At 43.2% G+C, this 17,500-nt stretch overlaps 2 protein-coding genes across 2 annotated transcripts in view; both read left to right on the forward strand.

The window, feature by feature from the left end:
* Window positions 1-9,766, forward strand: part of LOC143275922 (procollagen galactosyltransferase 2-like) — a 27,014-nt gene extending 17,248 nt beyond the window's left edge. Inside the window, exons 12-14 of the mRNA XM_076580258.1 lie at window positions 1,099-1,226; window positions 1,626-1,829; window positions 2,926-9,766. Coding sequence (XP_076436373.1) covers window positions 1,099-1,226; window positions 1,626-1,829; window positions 2,926-3,097 — 504 coding nt within the window. The 3' untranslated portion in view covers window positions 3,098-9,766. The remainder of the gene's footprint in view (window positions 1-1,098; window positions 1,227-1,625; window positions 1,830-2,925) is intronic.
* Window positions 9,767-15,635: 5,869 nt separating this feature from the next.
* LOC143275868 (TBC1 domain family member 13-like) overlaps window positions 15,636-17,500 on the forward strand; it is a 24,094-nt gene continuing 22,229 nt past the window's right edge. The window contains exons 1-2 of the mRNA XM_076580164.1: window positions 15,636-15,655; window positions 15,766-15,839. Coding sequence (XP_076436279.1) covers window positions 15,636-15,655; window positions 15,766-15,839 — 94 coding nt within the window. The remainder of the gene's footprint in view (window positions 15,656-15,765; window positions 15,840-17,500) is intronic.

A 17,500-nucleotide genomic window follows, 5' to 3' on the forward strand; every position in this document is an offset into this window, starting at 1 on the left:
GTGTGTGTGTGTATGTGTGTGTGTGTGTGTCTTTCTGTCTGAGTGTGTGTGTGTGTGTGTGTGTCTTTCTGTCTGAGTGTGTGTGTGTGTGTGTGTGTCTTTCTGTCTGAGTGTGTGTGTGTGTGTGTGTGTCTTTCTGTCTGAGTGTGTGTGTATGTGTGTGTGTGTGTGAGGTGAGGGTTTGTTTGTTGTTTTTTTAATGTTTCGTTTGTTTTTCATTGTTTATTTTGTGTGTTTTGTTTTGTCTTTTTTTTTTTTTACAACCCCATCGTCTGCACCAGTTCAGTTCGCATTTCCCAACGCCGCTCAGTCCAGTCGTGTACGCAGCTGTACTCAAGTTTTCAGGGTGTGCCGCTGGGTATGTTCTTGTTTCCATAACCCACCGAACGCTGACATGGATTACAGGATCTTTAACGAGTGTATTTGATCTTCTGCTTGTGTATGCACGTGAAGGGGGTTCAGGCTCTGGCAGGTCTCCACATAGGATGACCTGGAAGATGGGAATTATCTCCACCCTTAACCCACCAGTTGGGCTGAAACCGAGGATCGAACTCAGGAAACTTGGGTGAGAATCCAGCACTTTAACTCTCTCCATACGAACGGCGAAAGAGACGACGTTAACAGCGTTTCATCCCATTTACCATCATCAAAATATCGCAAGTGGAAGGCTCTTATACTGAAGAGGTGAATGTTGACAAAGAATACCATAGTTCTGACGACGGAAGCTAAAGGTTGGGTCATTCAGACACCCACTGGACATCCGAGGGGTCTGTGTAGAGGAGAAGAGAGGACTGGCCGTACTGAGTGAGTTAACCATTCGACCACTGCACCTGTCTTAGTAGGTTTTAATGTTTTAATGATGCTAAAAAATCCCATGTTACATATCACTGTTCGTTGGGTTATAGGAACACAAACATATCAAGCATGGAAACCACTTGAAAACGGAATACAGCTGCCTATATGGCAGTGTTACGCCAAAATAGTCATGGAGGTAAAGTTTTCTCACAGACAAGAGAGGGCATGAGAATTGCAGCTCACAAACATAGAAAGACAGAAAGAAAACAATATCTTAACATGTACCATTTTCCTGTTGTGCAGATGATACAGAAGGACTATGAGCGAGTGTTGCTGTTTGAAGATGACATCAGGTTCGAACCTTACTTCCGAAAAAAGCTGGGGTACCTCATGTCTGACCTGGATCGTCTCTTCCCCGACTGGGACCTGGTGTAAGTAGTAATCCAAATAATAATGACTGCTCTTGTTGGGTCAGAATATCAGATCAAAGTGCCAAGTTTAGAGAATACAAAAAATATAAATATAACAGTTAATGCAGTTTGCAAATAATAAGGCTTCATTTTTTATTTTTTTGTGCCCATTCCAGAGGTGCAATATTGTTTTAAACAAGATGACTGGAAAGAATTGAATTTTTCCTATTTTTATGCCTAATTTGGTGTCAACTGACAAAGTATTTGCAGAGAAAATGTCAATGTTAAAGTTTACCACGGACACGCAGAGATACACACACACACACACACACACACACACACACAACCGAACACCGGGTTAAAACATAGACTCACTTTGTTTACACAAGTAAGTCAAAGACAGCTTTCCCTCACAAACAGGTACCTGGGGCGAAAGCGCCTGATGAAGAGCGAGGAGCGCATGGTGGAGGGCAGCCAGTACCTGGCCTGGCCCCACTACTCCTACTGGACCCTCAGCTACGCCCTCTCCAGGTCTGGCGCCCGCAAACTCCTGGCCCAGAAACCCCTGACCAAGATGGTGCCTGTCGACGAGTTCCTGCCCATCATGTTTGACCGTCATCCTGAGTGAGTTGGGTTGTTGTTGTTGTTGTTTTTTTTTGGGGGGGGGGGGGGTTGTTTTTGTTTTGTTTTGTTTTTTTTTTTTTGCTGGGGTTAGATTGAAGTGTTGGGTTTGAAGGGCGCTCACAAAACTGAGGTACATCTGGAACGACCGGAACATTGCACTTGGCTCAAAGATCAGACTGATGCGTACCCTGGTGACATCAATACTCTTGTATGCATGTGAATCGTGGACCTTAACAGCTGAAATAGAAAAGAGAATACAGTCCACTGAGATGAGATGCTTTCGAAGACTCCTGGGCATCTCCTACAAAGATCATATCACGAACGAAGAAGTTCGAAACAGAATCAGGCAAGTCATTGGGCCCTACGAAGACCTGTTGACCTTGGTCAAGAGACGCAAGCTTAAATGGTATGGCCATGTCATGAGATCATCAGGGCTTGCCAAGACATTCCTGCAAGGCACAGTGCAAGGAGGGAGAAGGAGAGGCAGACAGAGGAAGAGATGGGAGGACAACATCCCAGAATGGACGGGCTTGAGGTTGAGCAATACAATCAGGAGGTCAGAAAACCGAGAGGATTGGAGGATGCTGGTTGCCAGATCACCTGTGGCGCCCCAACGGTCCACAAGACTACGGGATAGGTGAAGGTGAAGATTGAAGGAGTTTGGTGTGTTTGTTTCTGTGTGAATTAGTCTGGTGCTGATGTAAGAGAGCATGTTCTGCCCATCATGTGTGATTGTCATCCTGAGTGAGTTTATGTGGCTGGGGTTAGGTTGAAGGAGTGTGGTGTGTTTCTTTCTGTCTGGCTTAGTATCAGTATCAGTATCAGTAGCTCAAGGATCACGAGTCAAGATGGCTGCCGGAAAAAGAGGAAGCCAGTCAGGGATACACAGGGGAGGTAACCTACTTAGGTTATCAGCCGTAGCTACTTTTGTTTTCTCCACATAGGCGGGTAGTAGTTTGCACAGGATAGGAATCGGACTCCCTGCCAGAGTCTGCACTAGTGGTCACGGTAAGTATGTTAGATAAACGTAATTTTAGGGAAAAAAAATTTCCTTTTTGTCCGAAGTAAGCAAAGGGACCTCCTTCTGTGTGTACAGGGACATCTGGAAGCTGCAGTTCGAGCCTCGCAACCTGCTGGCGTTATCAGCTGACCCCTTCCTGGTCTACCCAACCCACTACACTGGGGAACCCAACTACATCTCCGACACCGAGGACTCTGTGGCCATCGACAAGGCAGGGGAGGCAAAAATGACCAAGGAGGAGTTATGACCTTGAGGTTGGGACGCTAGGACAGAGGGTGTGTATGCCTGCGCTAAAACCCTCATCGTCAATGAATGGTGCTGATTTTTTTTTTTTTTTTTTTTCTGTGTGTGTTTTGCGTGTAATCTTCATGTTTTGAATGGTATTTTAGCATTGTTGATACTGAATTTTTTTTTTCTCTCTCTCTCTGTAATCTCATGTTCCAGGATGTTATTTTATGTTTCGTTTTTTGGAGGCGTTGTTTCTTGAACTCATTGTTGTTGATATATTAAGTGGAATGTGCAAAGAGATGAACTCTCAGCATGTGTGCTGTCACAGATTGCTTTCATGAATTGTTCACATGCTAATGCTCATGCAGATATGTCGATGTGAGAAACATACGCATATCCACACACATATCAGTTACCACATTTTAATGTGTATTTGTGTGTGCACATTTCTACGCATTCATGCACAAACATACATAAAAATAGACAGTCACATTTGATCATGACCATACGCACAAACAGGAAAGCAGGACAGTAGAACAAGATATGAAAGCACATATTTGCTAACATGTAAGATGTACGCACAGGGGCATTGCTGTTCACATATGCCTCTCTCTAATCCTGCTTTATACAGATTGTAATTCAAACAACTAAATATTTGCTTATTCATATGCTAACTCAGAATACACACACACACACACACACACACACACACACACACTGTGATGGCCTAGAGGTAACGTGTCCACCTAGGAAGCGAGAGAATCTGAGCGCACTGGTTCGAATCACGGCTCAGCCGCCGATATTTTCTCCCCCTCCACTAGACCTTGAGTGGAGGTCTGGACGCTAGTCATTCGGATGGGACGATAAACCAAGGTCCCGTGTGCAGCATGCATTTAGCACATGTAAAAGAACCCACGGCAACAAAAGGGTTGTTCTATAGAAAAATCCACTTCGATAGGAAAAACAAATAAAACTGCACGCAGGAAAAAATACAAAAAAAAATGGGTGGCGCTGTAGTGTAGCAACACACTCTCCCTGGGGAGAGCAGCTCGAATTTCACACAGAAATCTGTTGTGATAAAAAGAAATACAAAATACAAAAACATATTTGAGCTTTTTTTGATACAGTGTTTAGTGTCACAAGACTGACTGATATGAGGTTGTGGGTTCAGCACACATCACATTAGTCCAAATAGACGTGTTGGTATTTTTGAGTCCAACCAAAAACTAGAGTGTGCCATAGGCTGGAAAGAAAAAGTGGGGACTACATTACTCGATTGGCATCCATCTCCAGTGTGTGTCGTAGAGTGTTGCTGCTTATTATTCTGACCAGCACTGCACAGGTGTTCACACCTCTCATGAGCCTGGCTGATGTCAGACGCAGAATGCAGAATGAATTGTGAAAGGACGTGTAGAGTGAGCCCTGTTGTGCAGCCACACGTGGATCTCCGTAACATCATCATCACCTTCTTCATCTCCATTGAACATTAAAAAATAAAAAAAATTTTTGAATTTTTTTTTTTTAAAGAAAATGACCACTGTTTTTGTGTTTTTTTTATTTTGTTTTTTTTTAACTCACTCAGTACGGACAGTCCTCTCTTCTCCTCTACACAGACCCCTCGGATGTCCAGTGGGTGTCTGAATGACCCAACCTTTAGCTTCCGTCGTCAGAATTGTGGTATTCTTTGTCAACATTCACCTCTTCAGTATAAGAGCCTTCCGCGTGCAATATTTTGATGATGGTAACTGGGGTGAAAATCTGTTAACGTCGTCTCTTTCACCGTTCGTATGGAGAGAGTTAAGAAAAGAAAATGACTACCAACAGTTCATCCTCAAAATTATAGAACTGCTTACAAGAGTGCATAGCAATGCATTAAAAAAAAAAAATCTGTCTTTCGCTGCTGCTTTGCTGTTGTTAAATGCAGTTTAGTTTCTTGAGTTCTGTTTCTGCTGTCAACCGATATCCGCCTGTTTGTCTCCCTGTCTGTTCATCTTCCTGTCTGTTTGCTAAGTCATGCTGATGTGATTGGGTCAGATGCTTGGTTGCTGAAAACTGAGGCAGCAGAAGAAAAAAAAAACCAACATAAGTATTCATCGAATGTGTGTGTGTTTTCTGTATTCATGTCATGAATAGACATCAGGCCATGCCATCACAGAAAATGCAGAGAGCGAGGGGAGAGAGTTGATAATTCTCATGATATGGTGCTACTTCAGAAACTGTCCAAAAGAAGTTAGCAACCTCTTTCTGTTTTTCCTGTGTTTGAGAAAATGGAATTATGAAGCGAATGAAATATTACCGTTCATATTAAAAAGTATTTTCCAACATTTCCTATGAATGGTGTTATTTCATTTAAGCACTTCATAATTGTTTGTTTTCTCAAACAAAGCTAAAATTGAAAGTATTTGATAACTTCTTTTGGACAGTGTCACTTTAATCTGTTGAAAGTGCATGTGCTTTGTTGATCGAGAGTATTGTGAGAGGAGTGTAACTGTCTGAATGGACCTGTTTGCGGTGTTTGTGAAATATAAGTAGAACCGAAACAGCATTGTGTTTGACTGTTTTAATACAAGTTGAGACAAGAATCATTTTCAACATGTACATCCTTACATGCATGCAGCACACACACACACACACACACACATTTTTACATCCACATTTGGCAAATGGTTTTGTGCATCCATATTACAGAAAACAGTATTAACTTCTTGGAAATCAAAATTTATTTAGGAAAGCATTTCTCTGTAAGGTGTAAAATGATGCTTTTTATGAGTTTCTGATTGTCTTTTTTTCTTAAATTCCTCCATGAATTGCCAGGGGTCTTTCAGCATAAACAGCATCCCCACCTTCTGGAAATTATGTGCAAGAAATTTCCTCTTTTCTATTATTCTCTTTATTTCTGCCTTTTGTTTGTTTTGTTTTTCATTCCTCCACTACTATCTTTTTTCTGCCTTCCCATTTCATTCCTCTTTCTTTTTGACATGGTTTTCTCTTTTCCTCAGTGACCGTCTGTGATGTACTGTTTGTGCTGTTTTTTCTCTGGCAATTAGGTAGTGAGATTGTGTGTGTGTATATATATATATATATATATATATATATATATATGTATATATGTGTGTGTTCTTGTTTTGGCTTTGATTTTTACTCCTTTTTTTTCCACAATTTTTTGTAATCTACAGATTTTTTCTTTCTTGAAAAGTGTGTTCATGAGAAGACAACAGAGATTTGACAATGATGTTGTTGGGTTTTTTTGGAACAACTGAGTGCATTTTTGTAGACTGACAAAGACAGAGACCAAGCCATTGCTTGTGCAGTTCGCAATGTAATCCGCTTTTGAATCAGATGTTTTGCTTGAATGCCATGAAATAGACCAGAAATCACTTTTTTTTTTTTTTTGTAATTGGAAATTGTTTGTGATGTTCTAGATGGATTGATTTAATGTCGTGTAATGCATTTATCGGTTACTCTTTTGATTGGTTATTATAATGTTGGTTTTGAAACTGTGTACATTGTACCATATGCAGAAGTGTCAGCTAATAAGTAACACGGTATCACACCAAAAGTATCATCCGTGTATATGAGGTGTGTCGCAAGTCATGTGATTTCTGTTTTTACAGGTTTTTGACTTAGTGATCAGTTAACGAGTCATGCATTTGATGGTTTTGTAAAACTTTTTGTACTTTTAAAATTTTCATAACATTTGATTTAGCGAATGGTATTTTAGCAGTCTAATGGGTAAGATGCTCATTATCTTATCATTTTAGACTATAGTACAGTGTCTACTCAAATGATAATTGCACTGTTTTTTAGCTGCCTTTTGCCCTTAGTATAATAGTGAAATTTTGCTCTGTAAAAATTATGGAACAATACTGATATATATTGTCAGGAGTATTGAGAAATGAACTTAAGTGCTGGCACTACCTCTGCAAATGATCTTTGAAGAGTGGCAAGCTAAGTGCATGTGTGTGCAATGTGGTTGTTTGTATCATATCAGTAGTGTCACTAACCTTGCAGGTATAAATACTCGCTCTCAGAGAAACATGCGCATGCTTACAAGCATTTACACAGACAACACTTGTACTCACACACACTCACTCACACCATACCTTTTTTTCTCTGAAAAATTTCGCAATATATTTACAATTCTTGATCATGACACCCATCAAACTTCCAGAATTGCTGACAACATTCACATATGCTCACAACCGTCCATACAGGCGTGATCCCATGATTGCATAGCAAGCAAACACACACATGTACTAAGGTATTTTTAGTTCTATGAATGTTTGCATAGTTCTGTCTGGTGCAGTTTAATTGGCTGGGAAGCAGGTTGATGTTTTCACTGCCGGATGTGTCCATGGCCAAAAAAAAAAAAAGAAAAAAGAAAAAACCCATCACCAGGAAAGCTTCTGGTGTGGATAAAGTTATACCACATTCTACTGACGATTAGACGTTTTGGATCGTAATACGAGCCCTCCAAATTTATCCCCCCAAATTATGATTTTAACAAAGTGCAGCATACTATAAGGAGCGCATCAAAACGATAGACGGTAAGTGGAGCATTGATTGGTCACTCGCTGTCACTGCCACGGTCATCTTCGCATCTTCAGCCAAAGTTGATGTCAGAGGCCTTAGTGTTATTATTACAACTCTCTTCCCATGCTGCACCATCTGTTCGCTGTGTGCTGTGTTGATTTCTGCCGCCTTGAATACATCCTGTCCCTTCTTCCCCCCAGCTGTGATGTTTGAGTGATCCTGAGCTGTTTTCATTCTTCTTCTTCTTCTTCTTCTTCTTCTGCGTTCGTGGGCTGCAACTCCCACGTTCACTCGTATGCACACAAGTGGGCTTTTACGTGTATGACCGTTTTTACCCCGCCATGTAGGCAGCCATACTCCGTTTTCGGGGTGTGCATGCTGGGTATGTTCTTGTTGCCATAACCCACCGAACGCTGACATGGATTACAGGATCTCTAACGTGCGTTTTTGATCTTCTGCTTGCATATACAAACGAAAGGGGTTCAGGCACTAGCAGGTCTGCACATATGTTGACCTGGGAGATCGGAAAAATCTTCACCCTTCAACCCACCAGGCGCCGTCACTGTGATTCGAACCCGGGACCCTCAGATTGACAGTCCAACGCTTTAACCACTCGGCTATTGCGCCTGTCGTTTTCATTCTGATTCTGATTCTTCTCCCTCGTTCGCCTCCTGTTAGATGAGCAGCCCAGTGTCCTCAATGAATGCTACCGTCCATCGCAGCTCCTCCAGGGTGCCGTACAGCTTGGTTTCCACTGCTGTCGGTGTTGGCCAGTACTTCCTCCTGGATGCTGCATGTGTTGTACATGGGAATTTTTCATTCCTGATTTGTTTTCACCACCACAAGTGTCATACTTCCAACAGCGTTTCAACAGACTTTAACCATATATTAAGTGCAGTATTATAGTGAGCACAGGTCAGAACTGAGTATCGCCAATAGTCCGTAAAATATGGTATGCAGCAGTGCAACATTATTTACAAAGCCTTACTCAAACTTTTAACCACAGTCGCATTTTACCTTGTTTCATTTTTACTTCTCCCAGAAAGGTCAGTTTGGTTTCTTCTCCTTCTTTCTTTGAGTTTGCAAAAAGTTGTGGACAGTTCTTCCTAGAGTTTAGCGGATGGACTTTTTGGCTTTGAGCCATGGACCGGATGATGAATTTGGCTGATGGAGCAGATCAGTTTCTGTGGCCAGGAAATCTTTTAAAGGGTATTTCACCATTGGGAGATAGGGCAAACAAAAAGTGATAACGAGTGCGAGACTTGGTTTCAGATTCTGTGGATATATTTTTAGAAGTTGTAATTATATTATTATCCAAGATGAAGGAGGATATACTTGTGGAAAAGGTAGACAACTGTTGGCAGGTGTGTGTGCTCTGCAGAGCGCCCTCTGTGTTTGACTGCATCCGTCCGCATGTTTTGGGGAATGCTTTTGGCCCTGGACCCATCGAACTACTTCATGTTGCCTGAGTGTTGAATTATGGCAGTGGAAGGATGTGTAGCGAGCTATGTGCACATCCGCATTCTGTCATTGAGCGTAAAGAGTGAATTTCTGGACAGGTGCTCTGGAAGTGCTCATGATCATGCCTTGATGTTCGTGTGCGGAGGCAGAATGGGGTGTTCAATTTTACCAGTTATGTGTGTATTCCCCACATGTATGTACGTGACAAAGTGTTCAGGTGCATATGCCCCTCACCCCCACCCCCACTCCCACCTATGTACATTACAGACTGTTCAGAAAATGATCTGTTGTTGTTTTGTGCAGAGAATGATTATTTTTCTAAAGGGACCCTCCCATTCTCATCATCAACTTCCGTATACTTAGCGCTCTCTCTCTCTCTCTCTCTCTCTCTCTCCCTCTCCCTCTCCCTCTCTTGTTTCTGTCTCCCCAATCTTCCTCTTCCTTCAGTCCCAGCTCTTTTTTGGCCAGTCCTACATTTCATGAATGTATAAAACAGCTGTAGATTTAGAAATGTTATCTCCATATTGTATAATTATGTAGACACTTTCATCCTTTTTCGTCCGTCAACGAAAAACAACAACAATTATTTCTGGAATATTCTAAAAAAAGAATCCCTTTGACAAATGACTATGAACCTTCATTGTGAGTTTTGCATGAAGCATTTTTTTCGAATAAAAATGTATTTCAAATTTCACTGAAACATTTGTCTCTTTTTTTCCTTTTTTTTTTTAATTTATTTTTTTTACAACTTTCATATTTGTTAGATTTTGCTGGGAGGGAGTTGGGTAGAGCAAGTGGGAGGGGATAGAATATGGATATGGTAAGTGGGAGGGGGCAAGATGTGGTAAGTGGGAGGGGATAGTGTTGGGCAGGTGGGAAGTGGTAGAGCAGGGCAAATGAAAGGTGTTGAGTGTTTTAGTGTTGTACTCTTAATTTAAAGATCAATCAGTCGTACATGTTTTGGATGATAACGCTCCGGCCATATAACTTGTTGCCATCATTTTAATCCACCTGTTGTTTACCCGGAAGGTGACACATAGAAATATAAAGGGGAACAGCTCCATAATTAAAACACATGGGAAGTTAGTTTATCGATGTTCCTGTTTACAAACAAGGGTAATTGTTACAGAAGGGAATAGGTTAGGGCAAGTGGGAAGTGGTAGGATACAATAGGGTAAGTGGGGATAGTGTAGGGTAAGTGGGGGTAGTGTAGGGTAAGTGGGGGTAGTGTAGGGAAAGAGGGAGAAGGTAGGTACGGCAAGTGGGAGGGGGCTGGGTAAGTGGGGGTAGTGATGGGCGAGCCGAAGGAGGTAGAAAAGGGTAAGTTGGAGGGGGTAAGGTAAATGGGAGGATGGTGGGAAGGACAAGTGGGGGGTCAGGGTAAAGGGTAGGGTAGGGTAAGTTGGAGAGGGTAGGGCAGGGCATGTGGGAGGGGTAGGGAAGGGCATATGTGTAGGGCAGGGCGCGTGGGAAGGGTAGGACACATGGGAGAAGTAGGGTAGGGCACGTAAGAGGGGTAGGGTAGGGCAGGGCACATGGGAAGGTAGGGCAGGGCACGTGGGAGGGGTAGGACACATGGGAAGGGTAGGGTAGGGCACATAAGAGGGGTAGGGTAGGGCAGGGCACATGGGAAGGTAGGGCAAGGCACGTGGGAGGGGTAGGGTAGGGCACAAGAGAGGGGTAGGGTAGGGAAGGGCACATGGGAGAGTAGGGCAGGGCACATGGGAAAGGGAGGGTAGGGCAGCGCATGTGGGAGGGGTAGGTAGGGTAGGGCAGGGCGCGTGGGAGGGCAGGGCGCGTGGGAGCGGTAGGGTAGGGCACATGGGAGGGGTAGGGCAGGGCATGTGGGAGGGGTAGGCCACGGCATGTGGGAGGGGAAGGGTAGGGCACGTGGGAAAGGGATGGTAGGGCAGAGCATGTGGGAGGGGTAGGTCAGGGTAGGGTAGGGCACAAGGGAGGGTAGGGCAGGTTACATGGGAGTGGCAGGGCAGGGCAGGGCACATGGGAGGGTAGGGCAAGGCAGGGCACATGTGAGGGATAGGGTAGGGCGGGGCACTTGGGAGAGGCAGGGCTGGGCACGTGGGAGGGTAGGGCAGGGCACTAGGGTAGGGCAGGGCACATAGGAGAGGCAGGGCTTGGCACATGGGAGTGGCAGGGCAGGGCACGTGGGAGTGGTAGGGCAGGGCACGTGGGATGGGTATGTGGGAGGAGTAGGATAGGGCACGTGGGAGGGATAGGGTAAGAAAGGGCATGTGGAAGGGGTAGGGAAGGGAATGTGGGAGGGGTGGGGCAGGGCATGTGGGAGGGTTAGGGTAGGGCACGTGGGAGGGGTAGAGTAGGGAATGTGGGAGGGGTAGGGTAGGGCACGTGGGAGGGGTAGAGTAGGGAATGTGGGAGGGGTAGGGTAGGGCACGTGGGAGGGGTAGAGTAGGGAATGTGGGAGGGGTAGGGTAGGGCACATGGGAGGGGCAGGGTAGGGCACGTGGGAGGGGTAGAGTAGGGAATGTGGGAGGGGTAGGGTAGGGCACGTGGGAGGGGTAGAGTAGGGAATGTGGGAGGGGTAGAGTAGGGAATGTGGGAGGGGTAGGGTAGGGCACGTGGGAGGGGTAGAGTAGGGAATGTGGGAGGGGTAGGGTAGGGCACGTGGGAGGGGTAGAGTAGGGAATGTGGGAGGGGTAGGGTAGGGCACGTGGGGAATGTGGGAGGGGTAGGGTAGGGCACGTGGGAGGGGTAGGGTAGGGCACGTGGAAGGGGTAGAGTAGGGAATGTGGGAGGGGTAGGGTAGGGCACGTGGAAGGGGTAGAGTAGGGCACGTGGGAGGGGAAGGGTAGGGCACATGGAAGGGGTAGAGTAGGGCACGTGGGAGGGGAAGGGTAGGGCACATGGAAGGGGTAGAGTAGGGCACGTGGGAGGGGAAGGGTAGGGCACATGGAAGGGGTAGAGTAGGGCACGTGGGAGGGGAAGGGTAGGGCACATGGAAGGGGTAGAGTAGGGCACGTGGGAGGGGAAGGGTAGGGCACATGGAAGGGGTAGGGAAGAGAATGTGGGAGAAGTGGGGCAGGGCACGTGGGAGGGGAAGGGCATGTGGGTATGGTAGGGCAGGGCACGTGGGAGCGGAAGGGTAGGTTCACGTGAAAGGGGTAGGGAAGGGTACGTGGGAGAGGCAGGGCAGGGCACATGGGAGAGGTTGGGTAGGGCATGTGGTAGGGTAGGGCAGGGCATATGGGAGGTGGAAGGAAAGAGCAAGTGGGTCTTGAAACTGAAGAATAAATCAGAATGCAATACTTAGTCTTAAGTTGTAAGCGAGTGGCGGTATTGATATTAAAAGTGAAAATCTATCTCCTGAAAGTGCACATGAGGGGGCAAAGTAAAATCTCTGTCTCTCTCTCTCTCTCTCTCTCTCTCTCTCTCTCTCTCTCTCTCTCTCTCACACACACACACACACACACACACACAACACACGCATGCACGCACACACACACACACACACACACACACTTTAGTGTTCAGAATGGCAAGTGCCTGTCTCCTTAATAATAGCAATGAATATTTCGACACCCTATCTCTGGAAAGCCCAGAGCATTTACAAATACAATTACACATACATTGATGCAAATACATTTCATAACATTCATTTATGCATCACAAAATAAGCATGTCACACACACACACACACACACACAGAGGCATTCGTACCAATACAGCCCCAATCCTTTCTCCACCCACCAACAATCGCAGACAGACACACAGGGTGGAAAAAACTGATCATAACAACTGTGGAAAAGGTGAGTTTTCAGAGCTGATATGAACGAAGACAAAGACTGAGCATGTCGGACAGAATAAGGAAGTCTGTTCCAGATGACAGGTCCAATGAAAGAGAAAGCACATTCCCAATGGATTTCTTTTGCCTGTTTGGTATGCAAAAAAATCCAAGTTTCACAGGAGGAACGCAGAGACCAAGACGGAATGTAGATCTGGAGGAGTTCCTGAAGATAAGCAGAAGCAGAGCCAGAAATGACATTATAACAAATAATGGCAATCTTGTACTGATTTCTGAAAGTGCAGTTCTGCGAGGAGGGGAGAGATGTGGTCATGTTTGCATGCCTTGAAGACAAGGCAGGCAGCACAATTCATCACTTTTTGATTTTTTTCAATGTACTTCTGGGGGAGACCTGCTGACAGAGAATTGCTGTAATCTAACTGTGAGAGAACAAGGGTTGTAACAAGGGTCTTTGTTGTGTCAACAGTCAAAAATGGTCTGAAAGAAGCTATTCTGCAGATTTTAAAGAAGGCAACTTAGCAAATTTTTTAAACCTGATCTTTCATTGAAAGCTTACTGTCAACGACAATACCAAATTACGAGCTTTGCTGGAAAAGGGGATGTTTCTCTGTCCTTCAAGAGGCAGAGATGACGGAAGCTCTTTGGGGTTGGAAAAGTCAACAAGAATTACTTCAGTTTTATCCTCATCCAACTGTAACTTGTTTAGCCTACTAGGGTCCAAGCCTTCACAGGATCACATAATAGAAAACAAAATGTCAGAATGAGATCGATCACCAGATTTGTACATTTCAGTGTCATCAGCAAGTATATGGTGCTGAATGTTGTGATTGGAAGTCTCCTCAGACAAAGGGTGGGCGTACAGAATGAACAAAATCGGCCCCAGAACCAAGCCCTGGGGCACTACATACGGAAGAGGAGATGGATCAGACTCAGGATGGAGACAACCTGCTTTCTTTCAGTCAGATATGACTCAAAGAAGTGAAGTGCCGTATCCTCAACACCAAAGCGAAGATTCAGACGCTCTAACAGAATACTGTGATTGATTGTATCGGAAGCAGCACTTAAACCGAGAAGCGTCAAAACAGAAATCTGAGTAGAATCACCTGCAACAAGCAGGTCATTGAAAACTGTAAGCAAAGCTGTCTCCATACTGTGACTGGGTCTGAAAAATGTGCCAAAGTCAATTTTTTGGAAGATGGGTTAGAAACTGAGATAAAACAATTCTTTTCAGTAGCTTGGACACAAAATGAATATCTGTGATCAGAACCAAAGCAGAATTCAAGTGAAGACTTCTTGGTCCATCAAAAAGGTGTCACTGCAACCATGCTAGAACTTCTCCATCATTAAACTTATTAGCTCATGAAAATCAGATTTGGGCTTGAAAAATATTTTCCCATAATTTTTCATTACATTTTGCATGGTATCTAATTCCCAAATTCAAAATGGTGAAACATGATATATTTTTTATACAGCACCTAATCAAAATGATTTTGCTCAGAGTGGTTTAAAATATAACAGTTCCAATAGAAATATCACCCATTAAAACATACAGGTTGTTCCAAGTGACCTAACTGTATATATATATATATCTATATATATATATATATAGTTTCCTGTATGTTTAGGGTTAGGGTAAGGTTTAGGGTAAGAGTTAGGGTTTGGGTTAGCATTTAGGTTATGTTAGGATTAGGGTACGTTACGGTTACAGTTAGGGTTGCGGTTAGGTTAGGGTTAGCTTTAAGGTTCGGTTTAAGGTTAGGGTTAGCTTAGGGTTAGGGTTCGGTTTAGCATTAGGGTTAGCTTTAGGGTTAGGGTTAGCGTTAGATTATGATTAGGCTTAGGTTAGGGTTAGGGTTTGGTTAGGATTAGGTTTAGCATTAGGGTTAAGGTTAGGTTTAGGGTTATGGTTAGGGTGAGCGTTTGGGTAAGGTTAGGGTTAGGTTATGGTTAAGGTTACTGTTAGCATTATGGTAAGGGCTAGGCTGGGGTTAGCATTAGGGTTTGTGTTAGGGTTAGGGTTAGCTCAGGGTTAGGGTGAGCGTTGGGGTTACGATTAGTGTTAGGGTTAGGTTGGGTTTTGGGTTAGGGTTAGGGTTAGCATTATGATTAGGGCTAGGGTTAGGGTTACGGTATGGTTAGGGTTAGGGTTTGAATTTGGGTTAGAGTTAGGATTAGCGTTAGGGTTAGGTTTTCGGTTAAGGGTATAGTGTTAGCGTTAGGGTTAGGGTTAGGGTTAAGTTTAGAACTTGGTAAGGGTTGGGGTTGGTATTAGGGTTAGGGTTAGCATTAGGATTAGGGTTAGCATTAGGGTTAGGTTAACATTTTGTGGGAAGTAGTGAGCAGAATTTTATGGGACCTATACTGCAGTGAGGTTTTTTTGTTTTTCGTTTTTGTTTTTTGTTTTTTTGTTGTTGTTTTTTTCATTTCATTTTACTTTATTTTGTCAGTGTGTGTGTGTGTGGTTGTTGTTGTTGTTGTCGCTGTTGTCGTTTTCATCACTGAGTTGAGAAGGATCGTATAAAAAAACTTTCTAAAGTCCCGGGAAATGATATATTGTATAACTATGCATTATTATGTCACTTCTGTCTATCATTAAAGTCTTTCATATCGTGTAGAAGCTAGGTTACAAAAACTTCTTCAAATCATTATTATGAGCAGAGTTGTAAAACGATAAACATAAAGCGAAGGTGTCTTACCACAGTACAACCACAGAGGTTCACAACGGAGGAACAAATACTGAACTCAACGGTCTGTACGCATGCGCCGTTAATGTCAACACATGATGGCGGCCTTCAAAGCAAGGTAATCGGGCAGACGACAGACAGAAACGCCCCTCGAGTAACATTTGTTGAGCTTATTGTTTTCAGTTAGGTAATATATATTCTGTAACATTTATTGTTAATTTTGTGCAGGCTGAAGAAGTTCGAGGACTTGTTAAATGCGGACAAAATCGACCTAACTAAACTCAGAAAAGAATGCTTTCAAGGTAAGTTGGATGCTTGGGTTTTCTGTAGCTTACGAGAATGATGTACATGACATGTGACACGACTTCCTTTTCGAATCCATGGGCATTGCAGTGTATCAAGAAAACAAACGGTATATTATTTTCATAAATATATTTTTCATGTCGTAGCTGTTTTAAGATATCGAGACAACGCAGACATCCAGATGTACACAGACTGTCTGCAGTCTAAAGAACGGAACATTTCATCAGTTCATGACTGATCTTCTCATCTAGATACACCAGCATCTTTATTGTTATTCATTTACATTATGCGATCAGGGATTCATCGTGACTAAGCTGCGAATATATATTTTTTTACGTTTCATTTGCTCTACCCAATCATTTTTGCTCTTCAGAAAGAAAACTGTAGTGGCTTTCTTCACAAGACTTTTCCTTGATGAACACCTTTGGTATGACTTTATGGGCCAGGAAAACATTTCACAAACATTGAATGCTACGAGTACAACAGTACCAGGATTACTGGCAGTTTAGTGCAACACTGTTGATAAAACAACATCTTAAGGTTGTGCACAGTCGGCCCGAACTAGAAGTCTTTTAAGGGTAACTTCAAGTAACATCTTTTAAAAAAAACAGTCAGCCACAAAACACTATTCTAATCAAGAAAAATGCTTAGATATAAAGAAAAACATCTTTGGAACAGTATTTGTCAGTTATGTGCACATAATACTGAGAAAACTAAAGAGAGTCAGGAACAAAGAAGGGGTGTGACCTGTCATGTATTGTGTAGGTACAGTTAAGTCATAGTTAGTTTCAGATAAGAGTTATCATGTACAATAAGAACCATAGCACAGTTTGCAAAATATTGTAATAGAAATGTTTATTGTTAGCCATGCTGTGTTTAACCAGTTAGTGAAATAGCCAAGTAGATGATTAGCCTTTTATTAGTTTTAATCCGGGGTCCAGGGTTTGATCCCAGTAAGGGAGGCTGGTTGTTCAATATTTTTTTGTCCCAGTTCAGTGTATGTGTACTCTGCTGTTGCTTACTCCTCTTCATGTGTAAACATATGCAGACATTATATAGACTAGATCATTAGAAGCATATAAAAAAAAAAGGTTCTGTAATCCTTGGCAGCATTTGTCTTTTTGTTTTTTGATAGAAACACAGAGAATGCACATTCCCCCAAATGGAGTATGGCTGCCAAAACATCAGGGTAAAAAGTGGTCATTGACATAAAAGCCCATTCTTGTTAAAGTGAGCATGGGAGTTGCGGCCCATCAGTGCGGAAGAAGAGGAAGAAAAGAGAACAGCTATAGGGACTGCATTAGTCACCACTGACTCATTCAGCCATTGTCAATGTCAGTGACCATGCTTTTCATGTCATCTTCTGGACTCTTACTTTTGCCAGTATCTTAATTTCTTAATGACTGGCAGAGTCTATGTTAATATCAAAATCACTGTTGCTGTTGACAGACTAAATCAAACAAAAACTAGTTATGCAAATACTTTTTGTGTTGTGAAAGAATGCTTTTTCAAATTATATATGATTTTAATAATCTTGTTACATTAAAGCCCCAGTTGTCCTGCCATTTTGCAGTGAATGTAGAGATTGAAGAACAGGGAGTTAAATGCACTTGTATATGAAACGTTGCTACAGAATAGCAAAGCAGACTAGTTCACCCAA

The sequence above is a fragment of the Babylonia areolata genome, chromosome 31 (assembly GCF_041734735.1).
Source record: "Babylonia areolata isolate BAREFJ2019XMU chromosome 31, ASM4173473v1, whole genome shotgun sequence".
NCBI classification, from domain to species: domain Eukaryota; kingdom Metazoa; phylum Mollusca; class Gastropoda; order Neogastropoda; family Buccinidae; genus Babylonia; species Babylonia areolata.